General features: G+C 36.9%; 1 protein-coding gene across 1 annotated transcript; it reads right to left on the minus strand.

Moving 5' to 3' along the window:
* Positions 1-5,280: 5,280 nt before the first annotated feature.
* LOC129261419 (uncharacterized) lies at positions 5,281-22,869 on the minus strand. Its single transcript, XM_054899485.2, has 4 exons — positions 22,697-22,869; positions 11,592-11,818; positions 10,640-10,929; positions 5,281-9,887 (listed from the first exon to the last, which is right to left on the minus strand). The coding sequence occupies exons 1-4, from the start codon at positions 22,839-22,841 to the stop codon at positions 9,797-9,799; spliced, it is 753 nt and encodes a 250-aa protein (XP_054755460.2). The 5' UTR covers positions 22,842-22,869; the 3' UTR covers positions 5,281-9,796.
* Between the last annotated feature and the right edge of the window lie 426 nt (positions 22,870-23,295).

Here is a 23,295-nt window from a genome sequence, read left to right on the forward strand (position 1 = left end):
TCTCTATCTATCTATCTATCTATCTATCTATCTATCTATCTATCTATCTATCTATCTGTCTGTCTGTCTGTCTGTCTGTCTGTCTATCTATCTATCTATCTGTCTGTCTGTCTGTCTGTCTGTCTGTCTGTCTGTCTGTCTGCATGTCTGTCTATCTATATATCTATCTATCTTGTTGTATCCATTCATTACATTCTATTCTTTACATTTGGAAAATATATGTTTGTGGTGGGGGAGTATTTGAGGATGTTATTCAAGCGGGATAGACTAATCACATCGGAATAAAAACATGGGTAGCCCAGATATATCATTTCCATTTTTAATTTTCTGAAGTTGAATAATCATTGAAAGGCAAGTAAGGAATCTATTGGGGTGATCGTGCCATTGAAACGATTGATCGAGTCCATCTGACTGAGTATCCCGTTGACAGTTTCTGAGGAAACATAATAGGAATTAGTATTACTCATGGGGATTTCTCGAAACATCATGGCCTTTAGGATGTTCATGACATCATCCACACGACCCAGTAGCAGAATAGGATGGTGTAGGGTCGTTGCCCTTCTTGCAAAATGTTTCATCATCATCAGCGTTCACTGTGTCGTATAGTCATGAGCAGAATACACTGAGTATATTATGTGCCCCCAAATCACATGGAAACAACAAAAATAATAAAATAAAATAATAATAAAAATAGTGAGATTTCACTGCATATTCTTCCATTATGATAAATATGTTTTTCCAACATATTCTTGCATTTTAATTCATAATTAGACCATAACTTGCGATAAACCGTTCGCCACCCCCTCCTATCTTTAGCCCCCTTTCCCACTTCTCACAACACTTTTCCTTTTTTTTAAGCCCGCCTATTCCTCTCCTTTTTTCATAACCAGAATAAAATAGGCCATATGTCTATATCTCTCCATTATACTCTTATGTGCACACGTTTGCTTACAATAAATAAAAACCGTTTTAACATCTTCGTCTACTGTTGACGTTTCAAAATGACCCCCACATTTTCGTTGGTATTTGTTTTATTCAACGCAACTGGTGTCGATATTGTCAAAGTCCTTAAAACACTCGGCCACAATGGTCTCGGTCCTTGCCACATTTAGTATATATTATGTATATATATATATATATATATATAAAACATAATGCATAATGCATAATGTTTTTTTTTTCACGTCGAATCTGTGCAAGTGTTATCAGACTGCTGTGACACACACGATGTAGACATTAAATGTTGGCAATGTTTCAATTATCTATCTAATAAGAGGGCTGGAAATTTAATTAACAGCATGACTATTAGTAGACGGGGGAGATGTCTTCCTATTCACATCATTCACCCCCATTCTGTTTAATGGTACAGTCAGATCAACGAAACTTATATACTTATTTATTTAGCGCTTAATACATCGGAACAACGTCTCTAAGCGCTTTACAGACATATTATTACCCCGGTCATCGGATCCTTGCCTGCCCGGATACAATGTATGCACCTTCTCCACTCCCTGGGGAGCATAAGAGTTCCAAGACTCAATTGCTAAGCATACTACATATAGGCTTTCACATCCTACCGGGTACCCATTTAACACCTGGGTGGAGAGTGGCAAAGTGTGGATTAACGCCTTGTCAAAGGACGCTAGGCCATGGTGGGATTCGAACACACGACCCTCTGATTACAAGGCGAGAGTCAGAACCGCTACACCACGACGCTTCCACATAGAGTTACGATTGATTGGATCAATCGTAACTCTTTGTATAAGACGGGGCCCAGACCGTACAAAGCTATTACCGTTTACTCGAATGACATACTATCGGCATGATCGGTCGGTTTGGAGTCGGTTTAGTCAGTGCGACTGTAGCACCATATATTGAATACAGCAGCATGCCTCTCAGAGTTTCTTGGAAAGAAACGACTTCAAAAATCACTTTGCAGTAAGTTTACATTCAACATATTAACATGTTCTGAGACAAAATTTGCTTCCTTCCAGTTTCATTCAGGAGCGTCACCAGTGTATTTTGAAAGAAGATGGGGGGGGGGGGCGAAAACACATTTTTTTCAAAAGATTTACAGGGGTTACATAGAGGTGTTGTGTCTCAGTGGACAAGTCTCCGGACTTTGAACCACAAGGTCCTGGGTTCGAATCCCACCATGGCATTCGCGTCTTTTCGCAAGGCGTTTAATAGAGAAGTGCATATTTTGCCTCTCACCACTCAGGTGTACTTAACGAGTACCTTGTGGGAAGGAATTCCTTGAATTCTCGAGCCTCTGATCAGGGTAGCCGGGTTAAGAGTATACAACACTTAGAAACATAGTATTAAGAGCTGAATTGTTGCTTAAAATTTTGATATTTTAAATGGCATGTTAAGGCTTCCTCGGAGTCCACTGGGAATCAAGTCAATCTTACGATATCTACGTAAAATCGTGTAGGCAAGGTACTGCAATCAGGCAAAAAATGTTCGAGGCTGAGTTCTGGATATGTTATACTATTACTTAAATGTGCGATCGAGCAAGCGAGCGAGCTCAGAAATGCGGTTCCATCCCAATGCCAGAGAAAATGACATGTGCATTACATAATGTAGTATCTTGTGCCCCATTTCTTCGTATGGCGCAGTGCCCTAAGTCTATGCGAAGTGGCCCTTGTCTGCGCAAACGCGTATAGATTAAAAAAATACCCCCCCCCAAAAAAAAAATGATAATAATAATAAATATATCTCCAATCGACAGATATTTGATTTTAAAAGTCCAAGCCAAAATGATGAATAATACTGAATTTCAGGCTTGTCAGATACATGGCCCTGGAAAGAGGGTGTGCTGGGAGGCTAAAGCAACCCCAAAAAAAATTTCCATAGGGGTGCTGTGTGTTTAATTCTCCTTAGGCAGCACCCCCAGGTATTCTGGTAAAATGTTTTAAAAATGTAACCAAAATGACCTTCGTTTAGTAGTGAAATCCTTTTTGTTAACTTTTTTTTTGCTCTTCATATTTACATCAACACCTCCAGCAAAATATGATCGTTCCCAGGGCCCTGGTCAGATAGCTCTAACAACGGCCTCAAAAAGCAAACTGTCTCATCGAAATACCCGAATCTTATATTATAAAATGAAAGGATGCACAGACAAGGGGCACCATTATTGTTGTTGTTGTTTTTAATCTTAAAACGACTGGCCACGGGGGTGGGGAGAGAAAAAGTCGCTCAATTTTGACACAAAATATTAAAGAAATTCACTTTAATCTGGATATCAATTTTTAGGTGTGCATACGTGCCCCTCCCCTCTTCATACAAACTTCACCTCGTTGGTATCGTGCATTTTGAATGGCCGAAAGGAAAATAATGTCCGATATTGCTCAAATTCTGTTTACGTGCTCTTTACAAATTCCATAAACAACTCCATCAAAAAAACGATAGCATCTTCGCTCTATTCATTCCATCAATAGACTGGTCACCCATTAAAAGTTTGCAAGAATAATTAACAATAAAGTCAAGGGCAAATGTCTGGCGGATTCATCATTTTTGTATTTATTTTACACGAATTGTGGACACACGCTTTTTACGATAATAAAACGGATATAATGGGTCAAATCAAAGCCGGCCACCTAAGGCTAGATATACCAGAGGCCTATATATTTATCTAGGTTACAATTATTGCTATCGAATACTGTTCGAAAATACAGGGGCGGAAATCTTTCCCAAAAGGTAGGGGGACAAGGGGCTGGAAAATTTAACAAGCAACAATAAAAAAAAAGGTTATCATCCCAAATGCAAGGTCATTTCGACCAAAATAAATTTGACAAGCAAAAAAAAAAAAGGTTATCACCCAAAAAGTAAGGTCATCTCGTCCAAAATACATGTTTTATTTCGATTTTGAATGGTGTATTTCTTTCCATCATAAAAGACCAAAAATAGTAGGGGGACATTTTATATTGTGTCCCCCCTACTATTTTCAGTAGGGGGACGCGTCCCCCCCTGTCCCCCTGGGATTTCCGCCCATGCGAAAATGGTACAGATTGAAACCTTTACTGGTCTTACATTTTGAAACGTTTGCTTGTCCCATATTTTGGGAACTCAATAGGGAGAACCGATATTTATTAAGACTACTAAGTCTACAAGGTCACTGGTATATTCCCGATTGGTCGACCCCAGCTTCGTGGGCTTTCTGTTTAATACTATGATCTAATCCTACTTCACCTACAACATTGCAATTCTTCAACTAACATGTGGTATAATTGCCATTTGGCGTAATTACAATTTTGTATAATATCTACTTGGTCTATCACCTCTCATGATAAGATCACCTTTTTATGAATCAAATTTTCATTTGACAAAGTGAATATGATAAGTAGAGGTTAACATGGTTAAGGAAATCATACAAGTTGAGCAAAACTTTAACCAATACTGCACGGGTAACATACTGTCCACATAATACGTGAAAACCTGCCCAACTATTGATATTTGTGTGCGTGTGTGAGGGTGTGAGGGTGTGTGTGTGTGTGCGTCTGTTCGTGTTGGGTGAAAACTAAACATTGTTAGTTTAAAACTAGCCAGATTTGGATAAAGTTTTAAGCATTTTTTGTGTGGACAGTATGATGCCCAATATTTTTAATCGTGTACCGACTGGGCAGTATGATAAAAGGGACCCCGGAAAGGACCAAGTGTGTTGGAGAACCCTAACGCTAACCCTTGCGGAGGTGCCGTGGCCGAGTGCTCTATAAGGCGCCTGAGTATACATAGAAAGTCCAGGGTTCGACCCCCGGCCGCGGCACCTAACCCTTGCCCAGATTCGTGCTTATACGTTATATCATTCTATACACACCCTCGTCTTTTCATCAGACTCCGCTCCAGTTCACACCCCCCCCCCTCTCTCTCTCTACTCCCCAAACTTCTCTTCTCCCCTTTCTATCATGTTCTATCTATATACACCTCTCTCCATTTATCCCCTCTTGTTTGATTCATGTTTATTACATCTTATTAATGTTTTCTAATTTTATTACTATCTCTCAATCTTTCTCTCCACCCCTTCCCTCTTTCACCTCCTTCTCCCCCTCCCCCTCTCTCACAGAATCGTGCTTTCCTGATGTCTCGAGGTAACCTTTCACATATTCTACTTTAAAATAATTCAGATTTCATACCATACGCTCAAAATGTCTGAAAGAAGAAACATGAGGTGCATTGATTCTGAATTATTTTAAAGTAAAATGCGAGAAAAGTCACATTATTGTATCAACATCTACAGGGAAACCGAAGTTCCAAACAAAACAAACATCCTGAAAAACAGTATACTGACTTAAAATATTTAATTTTACCACGAAGCGCACCTTTGGACTGTGACATTCAATAATTATTGTTTACACGCAATGCATGATGGGATCATTAAGGAATACAGACCAGCATATATTTTAATGATTTTATAATGAATGAACGATGAAATAAGACTACGGGACATAACCCCAATAAAATCCTTTTTAAAACAAACGTTTGATATGAATTTTGGATTGTTATCACAGGTACGCATAAGCTGGGACACCTTACCTACCATAAATCATTTATTTTTCGCAGCCTGGGTCTATATGCACTGAGAGGACTAACACAATACATCCTTTTCCAATTAAATACACGATTAGATATGAGATCAACATCATTTTATGATGTTTTGTAATGAACATACTTGACATAAGAATACACTAAAACAATCTACATATTGAATAAACATGCAAACAGTACTGATAATCGGTTTACTTTACGCATCGGAAGATAAAAAGTTGACCTACAATCACGATTTCAAAATTAGTAAGGACACTCCTTCCTTGAAAAAAAATATTTCCCACATTTTCACAGTGGCAGGACACTAAAACAATGACACGGTTACCTATATAATTAAAAAATGATCACATAATCGTATTTTGAGGGAAATATTTTCGGGTGCAAGTAAACGTTTGACCGATTTGGGGCCTAGAAATAAAAAAATACAAAATTTATCAATCAATTTCCATTGCCTGTGTCTGATTCACGCATGTATTAACAAATGCAGCATAAGCATTTCGCGTTTCGGATGAAATATGATTGTATCCAAACGTTTCAACTGTGTTTATTTAGATGGAAATATAAATATGATGGTGATATTGATAGCACATTTCACGAGAAAATGTTTAACTACCAACAAAAAAAGGAAAAGGAAAGAGAGAAGGGTAAAATATGATAATATTGTCTGAATATTATGTTAAATCTATCACAAAATTGGATTCCTGTATTAAAAATGTCAAAATGTTTGCTCACGCGCAACTTTTTTACGACACGACATGTCTAGCCCCTCAACATTTTTCCTCATTACACCACTGTATAGGAGGTGTAATGGCCCATCTAATAGTCTTGAGACTAGATATACAATGTGATAAAGATTCAAGTTGTTCGTTTATGGGCAATTTTCTTGTGGAAGGATTGGCAGTTGGTGTAAACCAACTTTGTCCAATGTTTGTTCGGTTTCATCCACTTGGTCTAATCTTATTACCTCAATATTAAACCATGCAGTTCATCTATTTTATCTGCTACCCACATCTTTTTATCATTTCGAATAATTCCCATTTACGCATTCAATATGATTTCCAATTGGCCTTATGTAATGTCTTAACACCCTTATGTAATGTCTATCTCATTAGACCAAATGGCCATTAGGCAAAACTGGAAATATGATAGAGGAAATTGCAATTATAATTCGATTATTAGACAAAATGACAATTGCTTAAAGTGGGTTTTAGACCAATAGGATGAGATCAAATAGCGTTAGGCTTTCTTGGAATAAAGCCATCAGGGGTTCACAAAAGCAAAGTAGTAGCAAGTCACAGAAAAACTTATATTGACCAATCAAAATCGTTGTTGCATTGGGAATTCATTCAAAAGACTGACCAGTAACCAATCAGAAATAGTGTTTCAAATGAGCGCAAACGTTTGCGTTACGAAGCCCTGGACTGCTCTTATCCGTTTTATTGCCACTCGCTACTGAGAGTGGTATCTTACTTTAGGAATGTTGGGAATTTAGGTGAAGGAGTGTAAGTATCTGCGAGGTGCTTTTGAAATATTAAAATAATATTGATGTCGGATCGCTTTGATGACCAAAGAAAAGGCTCCGACATGAATAGACATCCGAAATGATCGGAGTCGAAGAATAGATTCAAACCTTCTTGGTTAAATTGCTTTAAGAAATAAGCGCTATTAGAATAAAGATGAAGAAAGAAATATGACCAGTCATTGTTCATTGACAGACGATGCTCGTACGCGGCACAACTGCTGAGATTTACCCACTATAATTATAACCACATGCTTGACAGCGCATGGTTTGAAATGGATACAAATAAATCTTTCTTATGAATCTGAATATCAGAAGGGTCCTTTAAATTATCACAAGTTCTCTAATCTGATATTACATGGTTAATTACGTAATCGTGTAAAGTACTCTGCTGATATTCTCATTCTCAGAACCCCGACGAAACAGAAAGTAGTAAAATGTACTTGATATTAATCTAGAACAACAGGGGATTATAAGCATACAAAAATAAAATGGCTATTTCGATACAGGTGCAGTTTTCAAAGTACTAAATACAATCTCGTTCATCATACACAATTTATATTCAAAAGACCAATATGCATAGTGATTACTGATAATATACGCACAAATACGTTATGAATATTCAGATCATAATATCCATAAAGATGTTTTTTATTTTGAACATCAATAAATTCATGCACTAATAATAATAGTCTGCAGCATTTTAATGCCAACAGTACTCTTACAGTATGCTGATATTTTTTATTATTTATCTAGTTAAAACTTTGTAAATTTAATGAATATAGTAAATGCTCGTCGATGCATCTATTATTATCTTCTATACGAAGCACTTTTAAATCATCGTTTTTAATATCTAAAGCAATGCCCGGGCATGGCCAATTGTGAGTTTTCTTCAAACCGTTCAAATTATTGCAAACAAACACTCCACAAAGGTGTTCTAGAATTTCTATAGTTGTGATTTTTCTATTATTTAATAGCATATAAATCAACCTTCGACTGAATCAATTTCTTCATCTATTTCATATTTCACATTTATGTATCGGCTATAGAATGTAGATAAAAACGAAAATATCATAAATAGACCCATAATATACATGATAAGGATAAAACTGGTAGTGTTTATATACATATTATATAGCACCCATAATTTAGACACGATTATCAATCAAGTTTTGGTGTTGACTTATCATTTTATCATGTTTATATACTAATAATAAGAGCCCATAGAAACGAGCCACTTGCCTCCAATTTTGGTGGAAAATGTGTCAAAAATGACAGCAAGACTCAAACATGAGCATTCATTATATAATATGCTGTAACGAAAATCATTTCTATTGTGACCTTCCTTATTTTTTACTGAATAACTGCAGGGTCGATTTTAAAATAGTATAGCCATCCTGCGACCAACTGCGATATGAAACCGATACATGTTATCAATTCTATAGATAAGGCTTCTTGTTCTAATTTAGATCAGTATCCATATCTATTATAAATAATGAATTGAATAAGGTCATTTGATTTTAAGAGATTTCAAATTTGATTTAAAAATACCATTTGTTCCAAAAAAATCTGACCGCAGTTGGATCGCATTCAGGTGGTATTCAAATCGCAATCGGATCGTGTGTGGTGCGCGGCGGATTCAATACGTATACATGAACTTTCCAACTGTAAAAAGTGACTAGTGTCGTCTTAGCTCGATAGTCGATACAGTAGTTTTAAAATCCATATACAAATATTTTTTTATAAATGTCTGGAAAAAAATAGTCGTTTATTTCAGTCTGTCATTGCCATTTTTTAGAGGACATGGATTTTGGTCAGCAACTTCACAATCTAACGATATGGATTGTATCATTAATATAACAAAATTTCAAATAATCTAATATTACTTTATCGCAAACAATGTGGACATTTATTCATTATTTGAATTTTTTCTGATTTCATTAACTTCTTCTTCTTATGTTGGTTTGAGTGGCGATTAGTCATATTTGACTATTGTCGCCATAACATTTCATTTACATATCAAGGACTATGGTGTTCTCTACAACAACAAAAATAAATCGAAATTGAATTGTGACTCACTTCACTGCTAATACGTGAAGTTATACATTGTATATCATTAGATACGTTGCTATGCGCTCAATAAAAGGTGATTAAATAGTTATATTTAATATATGATACATTTACCATAATATATACATCATTTTGTTTTCCATATATGTAAAAAACAACTACATACACCAGATTGTTTAACGTTTAATACACGGCAGCGAATCAAAAATGATTTTGAATACAGTAATATAAAAACAAAACTCATGATTTAAATATATAGGTTGATCAAGAAATGTTTATTTGGTATGACACTCCGTCCATCGACAATCTCCGAAGTCCGAACATACGATACAACGTTGGCGTTGAAATTCTTGTGACGTCGAAAAGATCTCAATCCAATTTCTGAAAGTCTTCCCTCTCCGTCCTTAGTTTAGCAAGCACGCCACTTACGGCCAAATACAGGACATTTCAGAAGCAAGACTAACCGCCGCCGCGGCTCTGCGTGCGGTACTTGTCAATTTTCTTGAGTAGGCGAACTTCGTTGTGTTGCATTATTTCAAGATTTGCAGACACTTTCACCTTTTTTACACCCACGTTTCAGCATAAATATTAAGAGTCTTGTCTCTCTAAACTTGAAGTGAACTGTTCTAATCGGTTGATATCCAGGAACTCGAGGAACTCCTCTCAGCTATTTGAATTAATGCATTTACAGTCGGATATTGAGAATGCTCCGTTGATACATGGTGGCTTGCCGCACAGACCTTTCCGAACACAACTAGAAAGAGAGAGAAAGAGAGAGAGAGAAACAAAACAAAAAACAAATAGGATCTAGAATTATGAATCTTAAAGTAAAGAATCATTCAAAATCATTCTACTGAATTATTCTATTATAAGGCCAATTTACACTCGCATAAACATTCTCTTGAAATATAAAAATAATGTATAAAGAACAAAAATTTTCAGGCCACACACCCTACCCTTTCCAAATCAGTGTGCCCCCTCCCCCAATTGGCCAAAGTAATTCTAACAAAACTGCACATGCTCTGCGTTTATTCTCGGTGTCAAAAGGTATATTGGTAAAGACTACATTACAGTGCATGAACCTATTACATGCCTTCACCGTGGGACTGACATCCTAAGAAATCAATCTCCCTTTAAAGCAGATACGAACCAATAGCGCCATTTCGAGTCCTCACTACTCATAACTAGCCAGTTTCCTGACCCATAATACTAGTGTAGTTTAGTAATATAGACCCGCTTGAATGATAATGATGTTAATTAACAACCTAATACATTTATACCGCAATAATTATGTTACCAAGTAGCAAACAATTACTTTTCCTCTCAAAACATTTTAGTATCTCTGTACAAGTACAATTGTAGGTCAATCTATTCTCTGTAGTATTAGTAGATATTTAAAAACGTATATTTTAAGACTATGTATTTATAACACACAGCCAATGAGAGACCACACACAGTTCACTACCCCTTTAAAAAAATCATGCTTTCAAAGTAGGCAACACTTACTCGCATTCTTCCTGCGACAGTTTCCCGTTCCGCCTTCCCTTGTAGATGTTCTTGCAATGTCGGTCCTGGCTCAGGCAATCGCAGCCGCAGGTGTCCTCGTCCTGCAAGAACGGCTTGGGACACCTGTTGCGGCACTTGCAGGTGCATTCGCTGTAGGACCACACCTTGTCATCGGGGCAGTCGACGACCGGTTCGGGGCAGAAGGATGGCTTGTCCTGGCACTCGCACTCCAGGTCGTGTACGGTTTCGTGGACGATCTCGATGGGGATCTGCTGTCTCACTTGTAAGAACTGTTGGAGAGACAATAGAGGGTGTGATTGTTACAGGATGGCCTAGACTGCCTGGCTATGTTTTACCATCAAACCTACAAGTTTTAAGTCCTTTATGACAGGTGCCCCTGATCTTTCTTGTGCCTATGATGTTCACTCTCAGCAAAAGATCAATAAAACCAATTTTGATACATTCAAACCTCCAATGTATGACAGGATCATTTTGAGAGATTATTTACCCATTATAAAAACCCCTGTAAGAATAAAATAAAAACGCATTAAACAATACCAATCATTGCTACTGGATTCTGGAAATGTAGGGTTTTAAAAATTCGATGGCTTCATCGTTGGAAAGTTATCAAAGTTTGCCAGTTTGCCATTTGAAGTAAAATGACCATCTGACCATGATAACCAATGCACACCAGACAAGGTACAAATTCCAGGAACGGATCCCGACCGGTATGCGCAGCAGAAAAGGGGATGGGAATAAGAAATGTTTTCAACTTTGTCTAGAGGGGTCGTATACACCAAACACGCACCGCGTCGTGGTAACCAAACGGTAAACTGCGACCGGAACTGTTTTATGGGACCGCGTTATGGATGATTTAGGTTTGGGCGCTGTTACACCCGGACCACACTCAGTGTAATGACTAATGAGGCCTTTAACCGGGTAGATTACTTACATTCATGGTGACATTTGTCGTCCTTGACGGCACGCATTCTTGGTCGTCCCCGCAGCATCCTCCTTGCTTGCAACGACGGACCACAATGCACTCCGGTAACAGGAAGTCGCCATACCCTCTGGGGATGCCTAACTCTTCGTAAGAGTCCACCACACGGTCGCGAGGTTGGCACTGAACCCGTGCCCTCTCATCCTCGATCTTCGCCATGAAAGCATTGTTTATCCTCGCTGCAAAAGTAAAAAAAAAGAAAGAATAGAAACGAGAAATTAATGCCCGAGTATTTACTGAAGTCTAACAAAACAGAGCGACGAATTCAATAGCAGCTTTATGTGGGATTTTTGGCTATTATCAGATTACAGCATGTGTAGGGAATGAATCTCTGAATGTGAAAGTTGAGAAAAGAAAGAAAAAACATTGGAATTGCATCTTTAATATGTGTAGTTTATACCAATTTATTCAGATCGGACTGATTTAGACAGTAAGTTTTTCCCTTACATGACGGAGCAGACGATAATTTGAGGAAAGAGGGGGCGCTCTACACATTCGTCAATCTGAGAACCTACATTTTGATAATCTGCAGTTTAATCAAATGTCGTATACTAAAGATGCGAAACTGCGTAAACATTTTTGATAATTCATGGTGGACTTTCTTCACTATTTGTTATTTTCTTGTTCGTTTGTTTGTTCCTTTTGTTTTTCCTAGGATTTTGATGTTGGCAAGTTTTGTCGAGTGATAAGTATGTTGATATTGATAAATGAAGTGCACTGTATGGTGATGGCAAAAATGCCGAGAGAGTATTTCGGCATATTGATGATATTGGGAGATCTAACGTCACCAAAAATGACGGCACCGTCGAAGTGAAATACATTGGCTAGGAATGTATTTTGTGGAGTTGGATTGAACACACATGAACCGTTTCCTCAGCTGATTTGCTTTCTATAGTGTATATCAATTTATTTTTGTCAACAAATAATTGTATAAGGACTGTCGCATTATCGCGCCTTTACGTCCGACGTACGTTAGGTCCTATCCAGACGACACAATTTAGCGCAGAGAATGTGCTCTCCAAGCGTTATCTAACACTCATTACGATGTAGTGAGAGGCTGACAATGGTAAAAGGGGGTCTTATTAAACCCTTAATGGATATTGGCTGGCCTGCGGGTGTCATGGCGTTTTTAGTGGCAGATTATGTCCCGTTTTCAACACCGTCAAAACAACTCTCTTTTCGAAAATCATCATGATCAATCATCGGACGAAAATACCACAATGGAACTTCTTTGTGTCGTGGACTCTGCATCGCCCACATACTGATCATATTCGAATGATTCTGTCTGAAGCAGGGAGGTCTGGAATCTTGCGACGTGGGCCTGCCTGCGAACAGAAGCCATAGTTCCGCACCCTTCTCGTTATCCACCCATTGTCAGAGAACATTCTGCGCCGGCACCTACCACAATGCCCCAGATCCACTCCCAGAGCATCCTCATTTTCACCCCTTCAACAACATTCATCCGACACAATTTGCACCCCCATTGAAAAGCTCCCTTCCTACCTCAAACAATTTTATAGCATTATCTCCAAACAATGATTTCAACAAACAGAATCATAAACTACCGACCCCCAGCACGCTATTCCAGCCATCACTCATCCAGGAGTTGGGCATATCAAAATCGTCTAAATTTCGGCAGGGACTTGGTGAGACCCAAGGGTGCCAGATAGCAATATCCAATTTGTCAAATGTGTCATTGACATTGTTCTCTCTTTCACCCATTCCAGGACTTCTCTCTTCCCCCTCGTCTCAAAAACTCTCGCAAGAATACCGGTTCTTTGCTCAACAAATCAGACTCGAAATTTCATAGATGGAAAATAGATTTTCATCGCAGATAAGCCCTGTCATGGCGAGATGGGAGTATTCAGCGAAAAGTCACTTTGGAAGAAACGCATCAACGCCACTAAACTATGGACCTTTGATATGTGAAGGGAAAGACTGGCGCGTCAAAAGATGGACATCAAGAAAAGAAAACCCCAAAGTAATGACAAAAACCAACAACAGCTAATGATCCATATATTCCATGCCTAGAGCGAGAGGCGACAAGAAATCAGATGTACCTTCGAGAACAACAATTTCTGATTTTCCCTAAACTGATGCGGGGATAGAATGCACATGAAATGAACGTTTTAAGGTTGTATTTTTTTTTTGCTACTGATATTGATAGGAAAAAATGTGTCATTTCATTTTATGATTGTCAATAAATTTCTACTGGAATAAATTTGGCTCAGCATTCATGGCATTGGTCAAAATATTACGTATGCGTGATAATGGGCATTACGTCAGTTGTCTGCCTGGCGGGAATCCATTAAAATTTTATCACTGTTAGTTAACCATTATTGAAAAGTTACTTCGTTCAGGTATTTCCAATTAATTATTATATAAGTGTAACTATAATGGTTAATGATTATTTTCATTGGGCGATATTTGATCTAAGAATGAACATGTGACAGTGTAATGTCGAACTGCAGTGTCGGTCGTCTCGACTCTGCCTGCCTATATAGCTGCAAAAAATATTACCCTTTGCATGCTGCGCAACGTTGGAAAAAAGATTGCCATCGACATGTTATAAAACTGAAAGGGTTGACTAAATCTTTATCTAATATTGGTTAAAAGAGAGCATGCATGTTCCATGTGTTAATACTCACACAGCATTGATCTTCAAAGATTTTTGGGTGATATCACCCACTTTCGGAGGATTTTTTTGTTTGCTTGTTTTTTTCTCAGTGTTTTGTTTTTCTCCAGTGTCAGTAGACTTTGGATATTCCTATACTCTTGTTGGTTTGGTTTGATTTTACTCCAAAAACCCAATTTATTTAACCAATCTCGAATCCGATCAAACCATCCTTGCCCTTATTTTTATATATTTCTAAAAACAAGTCATTTTCCCCCAACTATCTTCTCTTCAGTCGCGCTATCTATGTGTGTGTCCATTACCACCCCGTGACCCTACACCAGAGTCTCCAAATTCATCAAGATTTCTCTCTCTTTTTTTTCAAACATAATTTCTTCTCAGCAAAAGAAGTTGAGAAGAAGCTCCTAGACCTTACCCATCCGTCCAGGTTAGCCTACCAATTTCCTCCCGCTTGATCTGCTTTCGATTGCCCGCTTCCTATCCCCAGACACGAGAATTCTCAGCGCTTTAATAGTATCAAGTTCGACAAAAAGTCATGCACTTTTCTTTCTCTCCCCTAACATCATAGCACTGCTGCTCTACCCATGCAGACGACCTTTGGTAAACTTTCCTCGGTTTGTCCTGTCCAATATACATACACATTTCTGGAAACCTTGATCATTTTTTTAAGTGTAGGTGTACGCGAACATGTATATATCCCAAGTTAAATTTAATTTACATGTGTTAGTATATATAACCAAACGTCTTTTGAACGTTTTTAATTCTGTCTCATATTTTTACTAGCTCGTTATGGTACCAGCTTAGGTCGCATAAGTTGTAAGTATTAACAGCGTATAATTTTAAATAATATCGAAAAGGTAAATAAATGGAAAAATGAAACTAACAGAATGGACTAGTCTGAATGGAGAAACTGAAGTGACAGTTAGTTGTTGAAATATTTAAAACTCATGGCATTCGTTTATTTCACAATTTTAAGCTTTAATAAAATCTATATAGAGCGGGCAATTTCAACTCTAAAAGTACAGTTTCCATTCATTTGCTTTGCTCCCTTGTTTGTATGATTATTTACTTAATATTGTTTCTTACACAGGTAATTGCATAATCGTGATTATTGGGACAGGGTGAGGAAAGATGAATAAGGTGGTTTTTTCAGAATGATAGATGCGAACTTTCGAATCAACTTATACCTCTTCTGCTACAAGTGATGGGAAATGCAAAACTAATATTTTAAAGCAATTTGACGCACCTTTTAACATTACATTGCCTGAAACGTTTTCTAAAGTATAATATACTGGAAAACTGTGCCTGTTTTAAGTCATCTCAGTAGAATTGATTGAAAAAAAAAAGCCAAGTGATCGAGTGTACTGATACAGGCAATAAAAAGCAGACGAATAATTGGATGAATATCATCATGATCAGACAACTCTTCAAACGGTTATCTATATAGTTTGTTAAGAGGCGGTGTTTGTACCTCCTAAATCTACCTCTTGTATAAAATCTTAACATAACTTATAAACAAATCCAGGTAAGATTAATATGGATTCTAAAATGGGAACATCTATCTCTGCATGCTATCTCAAAATGTATTATCTATTATTCTAAAAGTGTCTTGAGCATGAGAAAAAGAAGGAAACTGGTAAAAAAAAGTGTAGCCGTTGTTCCAGAGACTCGAATGGGGGGAAAGGGGCTAAATGTAGCTCGTGGTGTCCCCGGAGGCTCCGGCGCAGAACATCGCGGATGCTGGGGATAATACTAGAGGATGCTGAGGTTTACAAATACTGGGTTAGAGGAAAACGTATCACACGCAAAGCAATTTTAAAAGGGGGTTGGGAAGAGACTTGAAATGTTCACCTTTTCTCATTTTCTTACTTTTGTTTCTTCTTTCTCTTTCTTTTCTCGTCCTTGTTCTTCTTGTTCTGTTTTTTTTTGTTCCTCTTGTTTTGTTGTTGTTGTTTTCTTCTATTCCTTTTTCTTTTTCCCCCTCCCCTTCTCCTCCTTCTTCAGGCTTCTTCTTCTTCTTCTTAATTCTTTTTTCTTTTTCTTTTTCTTCTTCTTCTTCTTCTTCTCCTTCTTCTTCTTCTTCTCCTCCTCCTCCTCATTCTTCTTCTTCTTCATATTCTTCTTCTCCTCCTTCTTCTCCTCCTCCTCTTCTTCTTCTTTGTTTCTTTCTTCTTTATTACTCTTCTCCTACTTTTTCTTGAATCAAAGGAAGCAATAAAGTAAAAATAATCCTGATTCGTTCACTGTTATATCAAGGATATGTAGCAGTGGTTTGTGTAATTTAGTGAAACAGTGCTTTTATTCTTTCTTTAACGCACCAGATACTTCGATGGTCATCCTGAATGACGTCATAGTAAATTTGTTGTTACATCAGCAGTAGTAATTCCATGGCATGGAACTACATGTATTATTATACGGTACGCCCACGCGCATGCGTGTTTACGTGCGTTCCATTTATTAACTATAATTCAACTAATTCGCCCCAAAATAGACCCATGGGTTATGCCACATCAACACAATGATAAGCCTAATTGTGGTACATTATTGTAACACGCTATTTTCCCTTTTGACGGTTATTTTAGTTCCTACTACAGGGTGACGAATAAGTTTGTTTTCATGACAAATGAAAATAAACAACGAAAACAAATTGTTAAAGTGCATCGGGAATGTAGGCCTACGCTCTAAAAACACTGAAAAACAAAGACAAAGAGGGAAGAAGCATAATGATTGAAAAAAATCACGACAGCAAAAAGTATCAGTGTTACGCAATGCTAAAAACATCGTATGAAAATACGTATTTAACAGTGTATAACTAATATAATACACAGCAGACATAATATCATGTTTCATTTTAAATCAATATAGGTAAATTATTGTTCAGATATTTTTTTTAAAGAATGTATAGACCTAAATGTTATGTTTGAATACACGAGTGTGGAAAGTGATTTATTATTTCGTTATAATAGTAAACGAAATACCGATCAGAAGAAAATGGCATGGCAACTCTTGGAGGGAAATAAGACTTTCTAACGACAATAATAATTGATGGTTATAAATCTATACCAACACCGTATCATATCATTCATAACGCTTCTACCAGCATTGCCTGCGGAAGTGATTTCCATAAATTTTTAATGAAGTTCGGTTCTCCAGACGTCGTTCGTAAACAACAATTTCAGAATAGATTGGTGTTGCGAATCGTTAGAAAAGAGTACATTTTACCGTCTAGATTTTTAAAAGAGTGAACTTTGCACGAAATTATCTATTGTGGAGATTTTATCCCCTTTTTTTAGAAGTATATATAGCTCCCATTCGTCTGGTGAGCGAATGCAATCTAACGCGTTTGGGCTGAATACTGCCTGGATTACTGAAACAATGTCACATCCAAATTGTCGATACAAAACGCACAAAGAAGCAATCAAAATTCCATGCGTTCCTCTACATCCCATATTATATTCCACATAAGGAAGTTAATAGAGGCCTCAACACAAAATTGCCCTTCCCCGTAATACACCAACGGATATTTTGAATTTCGTACACAACTATACTTCGGTTTCAGGAAATGGTTAAAGCTTGTAATGCGTTTTCTTTATGAGTGACATTTCTACAATTTGGTAACCTGTAATACATACACAAACAAGTGGAAATTACCAGGTGTCTTCCCTTGAAAATCCCCATTTCTCGTTCAAACATAAAATGTTGAGGAGTGTAACGTCATCGCAACTTCTTCGGTTTTTTCTTGGGGGGGGGGGGGTGGGTGGAAATAATATTTTTCCTGTCGTGACGTTAACGTAATAGCTAGCTTGCAAACAATAATGGGGATGTTTTCCCCTTTTCAACAAATTCTGGAGCATCAGTATATTTTGTGATTTTTTTTTCTCTCTCTCTCTCCTCACTCCCATTACGCGGGCGCCTGAGGAAACAATCGAAATCGTGTTAACATTTAACTTTTCTTATAAAGAGAGAAAAAAAGTATGATTGAAAATAGGCGTCAGAGTCAGACATTAGGGTGATTAAAATTCCAGGTTTATTAAAAATACTGATGGGGTTTTACTGAATAGGGCATGGGTTACGAACTCTCTGGGTTAAACCAAAGACAAGGAAATAGCAATGCAAGCCCGTTATACAGTCAGTGAAAAGCCCTCGTCAATTTTAATTTTTTGTTGTTGTTAAAAATTCCCGGCGATCGATGTGACGAAGATGAATTGGTAATTATTTGCGGGAACAAATATTTAAATTCCGATGTTTACAATCGGCACAATGCGGCAAAATACTGCTTGTGTTCATAATTCCATTAAAAAGTCAGGGTTTCCCAAAACGGTTTTATATCAGTTTAGGTGGTGTATGATTTGTTGATTCATGTCAAGTTAAATGCCTTTATTCTGTTAATTTTGAAGGAAATGCACCGTGAATTCTATTTGATGAATATGTTAATGCTTGTATGAATAACAGCGGCGTTGGATTAGGTTCGAGAGGCGAGGGGAGAGTAATAGGCATTAAAGTTATATAGGAATCGTTTTCATGGTTTTGGATGAAATTGTTGTGGCGACTTCAAGCGCGAAATGTCCTTCATAGGTAAATGGTAAAGAATAAAAGACTGAATGATAGGGTGGTGCTAGCACCCCGTTGGGAGTGAACTTGATTAGAAAAAAGGGGTAAAGATCTACATTTTACAGAGGAGCGCCCGATATAGCGCCAATCGCCGTTTTCGACTTCTTCTCGATAGATTGCCTTACACAAGAGATCAAATCATCCACAAAATTCAATAGCCTGAAATCTCCTAAATGTTCAAATGTAACTAAAGATTATTGCACTGTATCACATGACTGGTAAAGGACCTAGCCTTGTAACGTCAGTTAAGGAACGCGATGTATCAAGACTCAATTAGCAATTAAGGGCCATTGATTTTAATGACCATTCCTCTATTTGATTCGTCACGGATCGTTCCAGATGCAAAATGAAAAGAAAATATTGGTGAGATATAGCGAAGCCTTGGACTCAATACGTGATTGAACATTATGGTATTTTTTGTTTGTGTGTATGCCACGTCCATTTTGATATGCATGTACTACTAATTTACATGGCTATACAGTCAGAATAATTGCACTGCCTGTCATAAATAGATATGTCAAATGTATTTGCACAGTCAGCTCGATCATTACAGTCTATTACGACGAAGAGAAAAGGATGATTTTGGGGAGAAAGAGCATATCTATAAAAGAGAGGGATGGAAAGTTCAAGCGAATCTCGTTAATTTACTCCCATGAAAAGAATGGCCAGAAAAAAAGGCATCGCATTGTTCAAAAATTCCTCCGTCCTTATTTATTTTTTGGCTCGCTTTGAGAGTTCTGTGTGAGGATCAAGCGATGCGACACCGATTATCTTTGTCTCTTCGGATCACAAGCGTTCCATTATACAGAGGTCTCATTTTCGTCGACAGATAACAACTAAAACTGGAATGCGAATTGATGAATAAATGAAAGAAATATAAAATATGGCAACCCGCCCATCTACGAATATACGACACATTGTGTTTGAATCGCAGTCTATTTTGTGTGTGTGTATCAATTCTCTTTTCATAACTCTAATCATCTTGCTATTTGTTTGCAGTTGATTGTAAAATGTTTTGAGAGCTGGAAGAATACTCGTCTCTTTTGACCCTAAATTGACTCGGGCTATTTTAGACGATTATTGGGAAAATATTTTAAATTAGAAAGAATGGGAACGGGAGGTAGAAAGAAGGATAAACATATTTGAGGGGGTCTTTTGATAACTGCAATTTTTTCATCCCTTTTTTATGCACCGGGGAAGTAAATTTTACAAAAGTGCATGTTCTCATAAATGGCTAATTTCATATTTCTGCATATAGATCCATGTCACCTACGTTTATATTAAGTGTCAATTATAATCATACATTATGAGTATTTGAGAGAAACTGGAACTTTATTGATTAACATTCACAAATTCGTAAATGAATTCATATCACGTTCATCTTGAGCCTGTCTAAAAAATATAAAGTAAGACACAAAACTTCGATTATTTTCAAAAAGGGAAATCAAAAAAATGATACGTATTTTTTTCTGATAAGGTTTATAAGAAATGGCACTATACGCTCACTAGTAAATTTTCACCAATATACCGCAGATGAATACAGAGTATGTCAACCGTATTAGGAAGGGCTGTGAAATCGGGCCAATGTAAAGTGTACTTTCAAGAATTGTCGCTTTTCCCTGCACATGCATGATGTAAAATCGGAATGTCATCAATCAAAACTTTACGATAATCGTGAGACATTTTACAATACATTGCATTAATGTCAGTGATAATATTATCATCGTTCGTTATCTAAATCGGGGTCGAATGTCAAACAAACATCACACATCGCCTATCCAAAAATAATTAAGTTTATTTCAAAGATACCTTAGGTGTGTAATTACGAACATAGATGATGGGGGTTGATAAGATTTTCTCTCTGACGGAACGAAAATGACACGAATTTATATTCAAAGGCATTTCAAGATGACAACCCAATGCAATATCAGATTAAGATCAGTGGAGTGCATTTAATATGGGTCCCGTGACATAAAGCTTAGCGATTGGTCGTGGGGATTGTGTTTACGACTGATCATACATCATAATCAATGCAATCATTGTAGAAGTCAATCTTAATACAATCAATCATTAAGCTTCATGTAACCGGGCCCGGAAAGATATTCCGTAACTTGAAAACTGTTCGCAGGCGTTTTGTAAAATCGCGAGCTCGTTCTATAATACCAGGTTATGAATAATGACTAACATTCCTTATTATTTTTGATAGAAATGCAAGACTTCCATCTTTTTGCAGAGTGATAACGAATTAAAGAAATGGACTGGGAATTTCTTTCAGAATTGTATTAATGAATCAATAATATACCAACGCAACAATATGAAATGGTGATTTGCAGAAATCCTGTATAACAACACATTGAACATAATTTTTTTTAAATGGCAAATGCATATGATAAATAATTATAAATAAAATTGCTAATTAACATCTACATTGCAATAACGTTATTAATAGAGGTTATTAGATGGGTAGGGATGTCGTTACATTTTAAAAACCAGAGAGATTTAGCCAATAAAGCCACATTTATCATACAGAACAGTTTGTCAACCTTGTGAAAATCATCAGCTATGAAGCTACGATGATAACAAATCGCCCACCATTACCATGATAACCACATAATGCTATATCTTCCATTAAAATTCACAACTAATAGTGAGAAATGGCGTTGTTTGTCTGTGCAAGCCCGGGTCAAGAATCGCCAAAGAAAAAAAAAACCTAAAAGACTTCTCCTCCTTCGATTCTGTAATGAATTGGTAACAGAAATATAATTCAAGCTTATTATCCTCTTTTATCTCTCCTTTTTTGGGAGTCGGCCTTGCCATAAGTGCAAATGAAATTTACTGAAAAGAAAAGTCATTACGTCGCAAAATCAATAAAAATAATGGAAACCCGCAATGATTGACTTGCAAAGGGAAAGGCAACCGTGCGGAAATCCTTATTCTTTTTGCGGTCAGTTTCAAGTACAAAAACTGAAGTGTTTCTTTTTTAAGTCCCTTTCGCTAGATTTATCCCTCTAATTTATTTGTTCTTACAGCTTCTTTTCATTATGGTGATTCAATACACTTTGTAAGATTGAATGGATTTGTTTAGGAGGAGATTACCATCTCGTTACCGCATGTAGATGGTGTTCAAAACAACAACTTTTTTTCTCTCTTGCAAATGTAAAAAACACCTTTTTCCTTTATATCTGTGATCATCTTTCTCATTGCTATCTCGTTAGTCATGTCTTTTTGAGTAGTAAATTTAACCTGTTTTCCATAAAAGTAATTCGACTTACAACTATATTTATACAGAATTCCACTGTAAATGAAAAAATACAAAACCTTTCTTTTTTTCTTCATTTCATTGAAGTCAGATCTATTTTGCATTATATCAAATCTATATTTTTTGTATAATTTTTGTATATTTTTTTGTATTAATGCTGTATAATTTTTGTATAATTTTTTTGGTATAAATCCTTCAATATTTATGCCATGTCGCCATCTACGACCGAGTCTTTTTATGTCCATCAATGGTGAATCGCAAACACTGATCCCTCATCTCGAGGAGAGATCAGTGATCGCAAACGGGACTGCAAAATTTTATACGGACGGTCGGTAGGTAGGTAGATAGAAGGATGGATGGATAAATATATAGAATGCTAGATTGATAGACGGACAGACAGATATATCTAAACATTGATGAATAGAAAGAATTGACGATAAAACATAGGCGAAACAGAAAGAGAGTTAATGGATGACGGCTATGTAGGGGGGTGGGGTGCAAACATGAGTGTGGTAGGGGCAAAGAAGAAGTACATGGGCGTGGTCTACTTACATCCACTATATGATCCAGCCCTTCCTAGTCTTCTATAACTCCTCTTGTTAAGTGCTGATGGACTCCTATTAACAAAGTATCTCGATCTCGGCGTGTTTGTACCATTCAAACTCAGAGCATTCAAATAGTCTTCCAAAGCGTTCATATTATTCGTTCGCTGGTCCACTCGCCGGGATAACTGTTGAAAGAAGGAATGTGAAAGGGAGAGCATCGAAATTAAAATTTTGATCCACGGATATCATCAATAAAAGTAAGAAGTAATAACGTGAGAAGGTGCAATGCGTTGTCAAAATTGCGCTTCGAGCATGGTTGGTGTTATATTAATATAATTATGAAACAGCAGGCCTATCACAATCATGTTTCAAATAATAGTCCAAATAGGCCTATTAAGTATTGTTGTTAAAAAATCAAGAAAATGCATCATCCAAACTAATACTGGGATTTTAAGTACTTTATGATTTCTACTGATGGACACTCTAAAAAATAAAGTGCTAATTTAGCACTTAATGTCCTTGTATAGTGACTGCACTTCGAGTGCTGATTTTCTACTAGCACTTCAATTTTTTTAGAGTGTAACTGGTTATATCATACCCATACCT

Source organism: Lytechinus pictus, chromosome 5, assembly GCF_037042905.1.
Source record: "Lytechinus pictus isolate F3 Inbred chromosome 5, Lp3.0, whole genome shotgun sequence".
Taxonomy (NCBI): domain Eukaryota; kingdom Metazoa; phylum Echinodermata; class Echinoidea; order Temnopleuroida; family Toxopneustidae; genus Lytechinus; species Lytechinus pictus.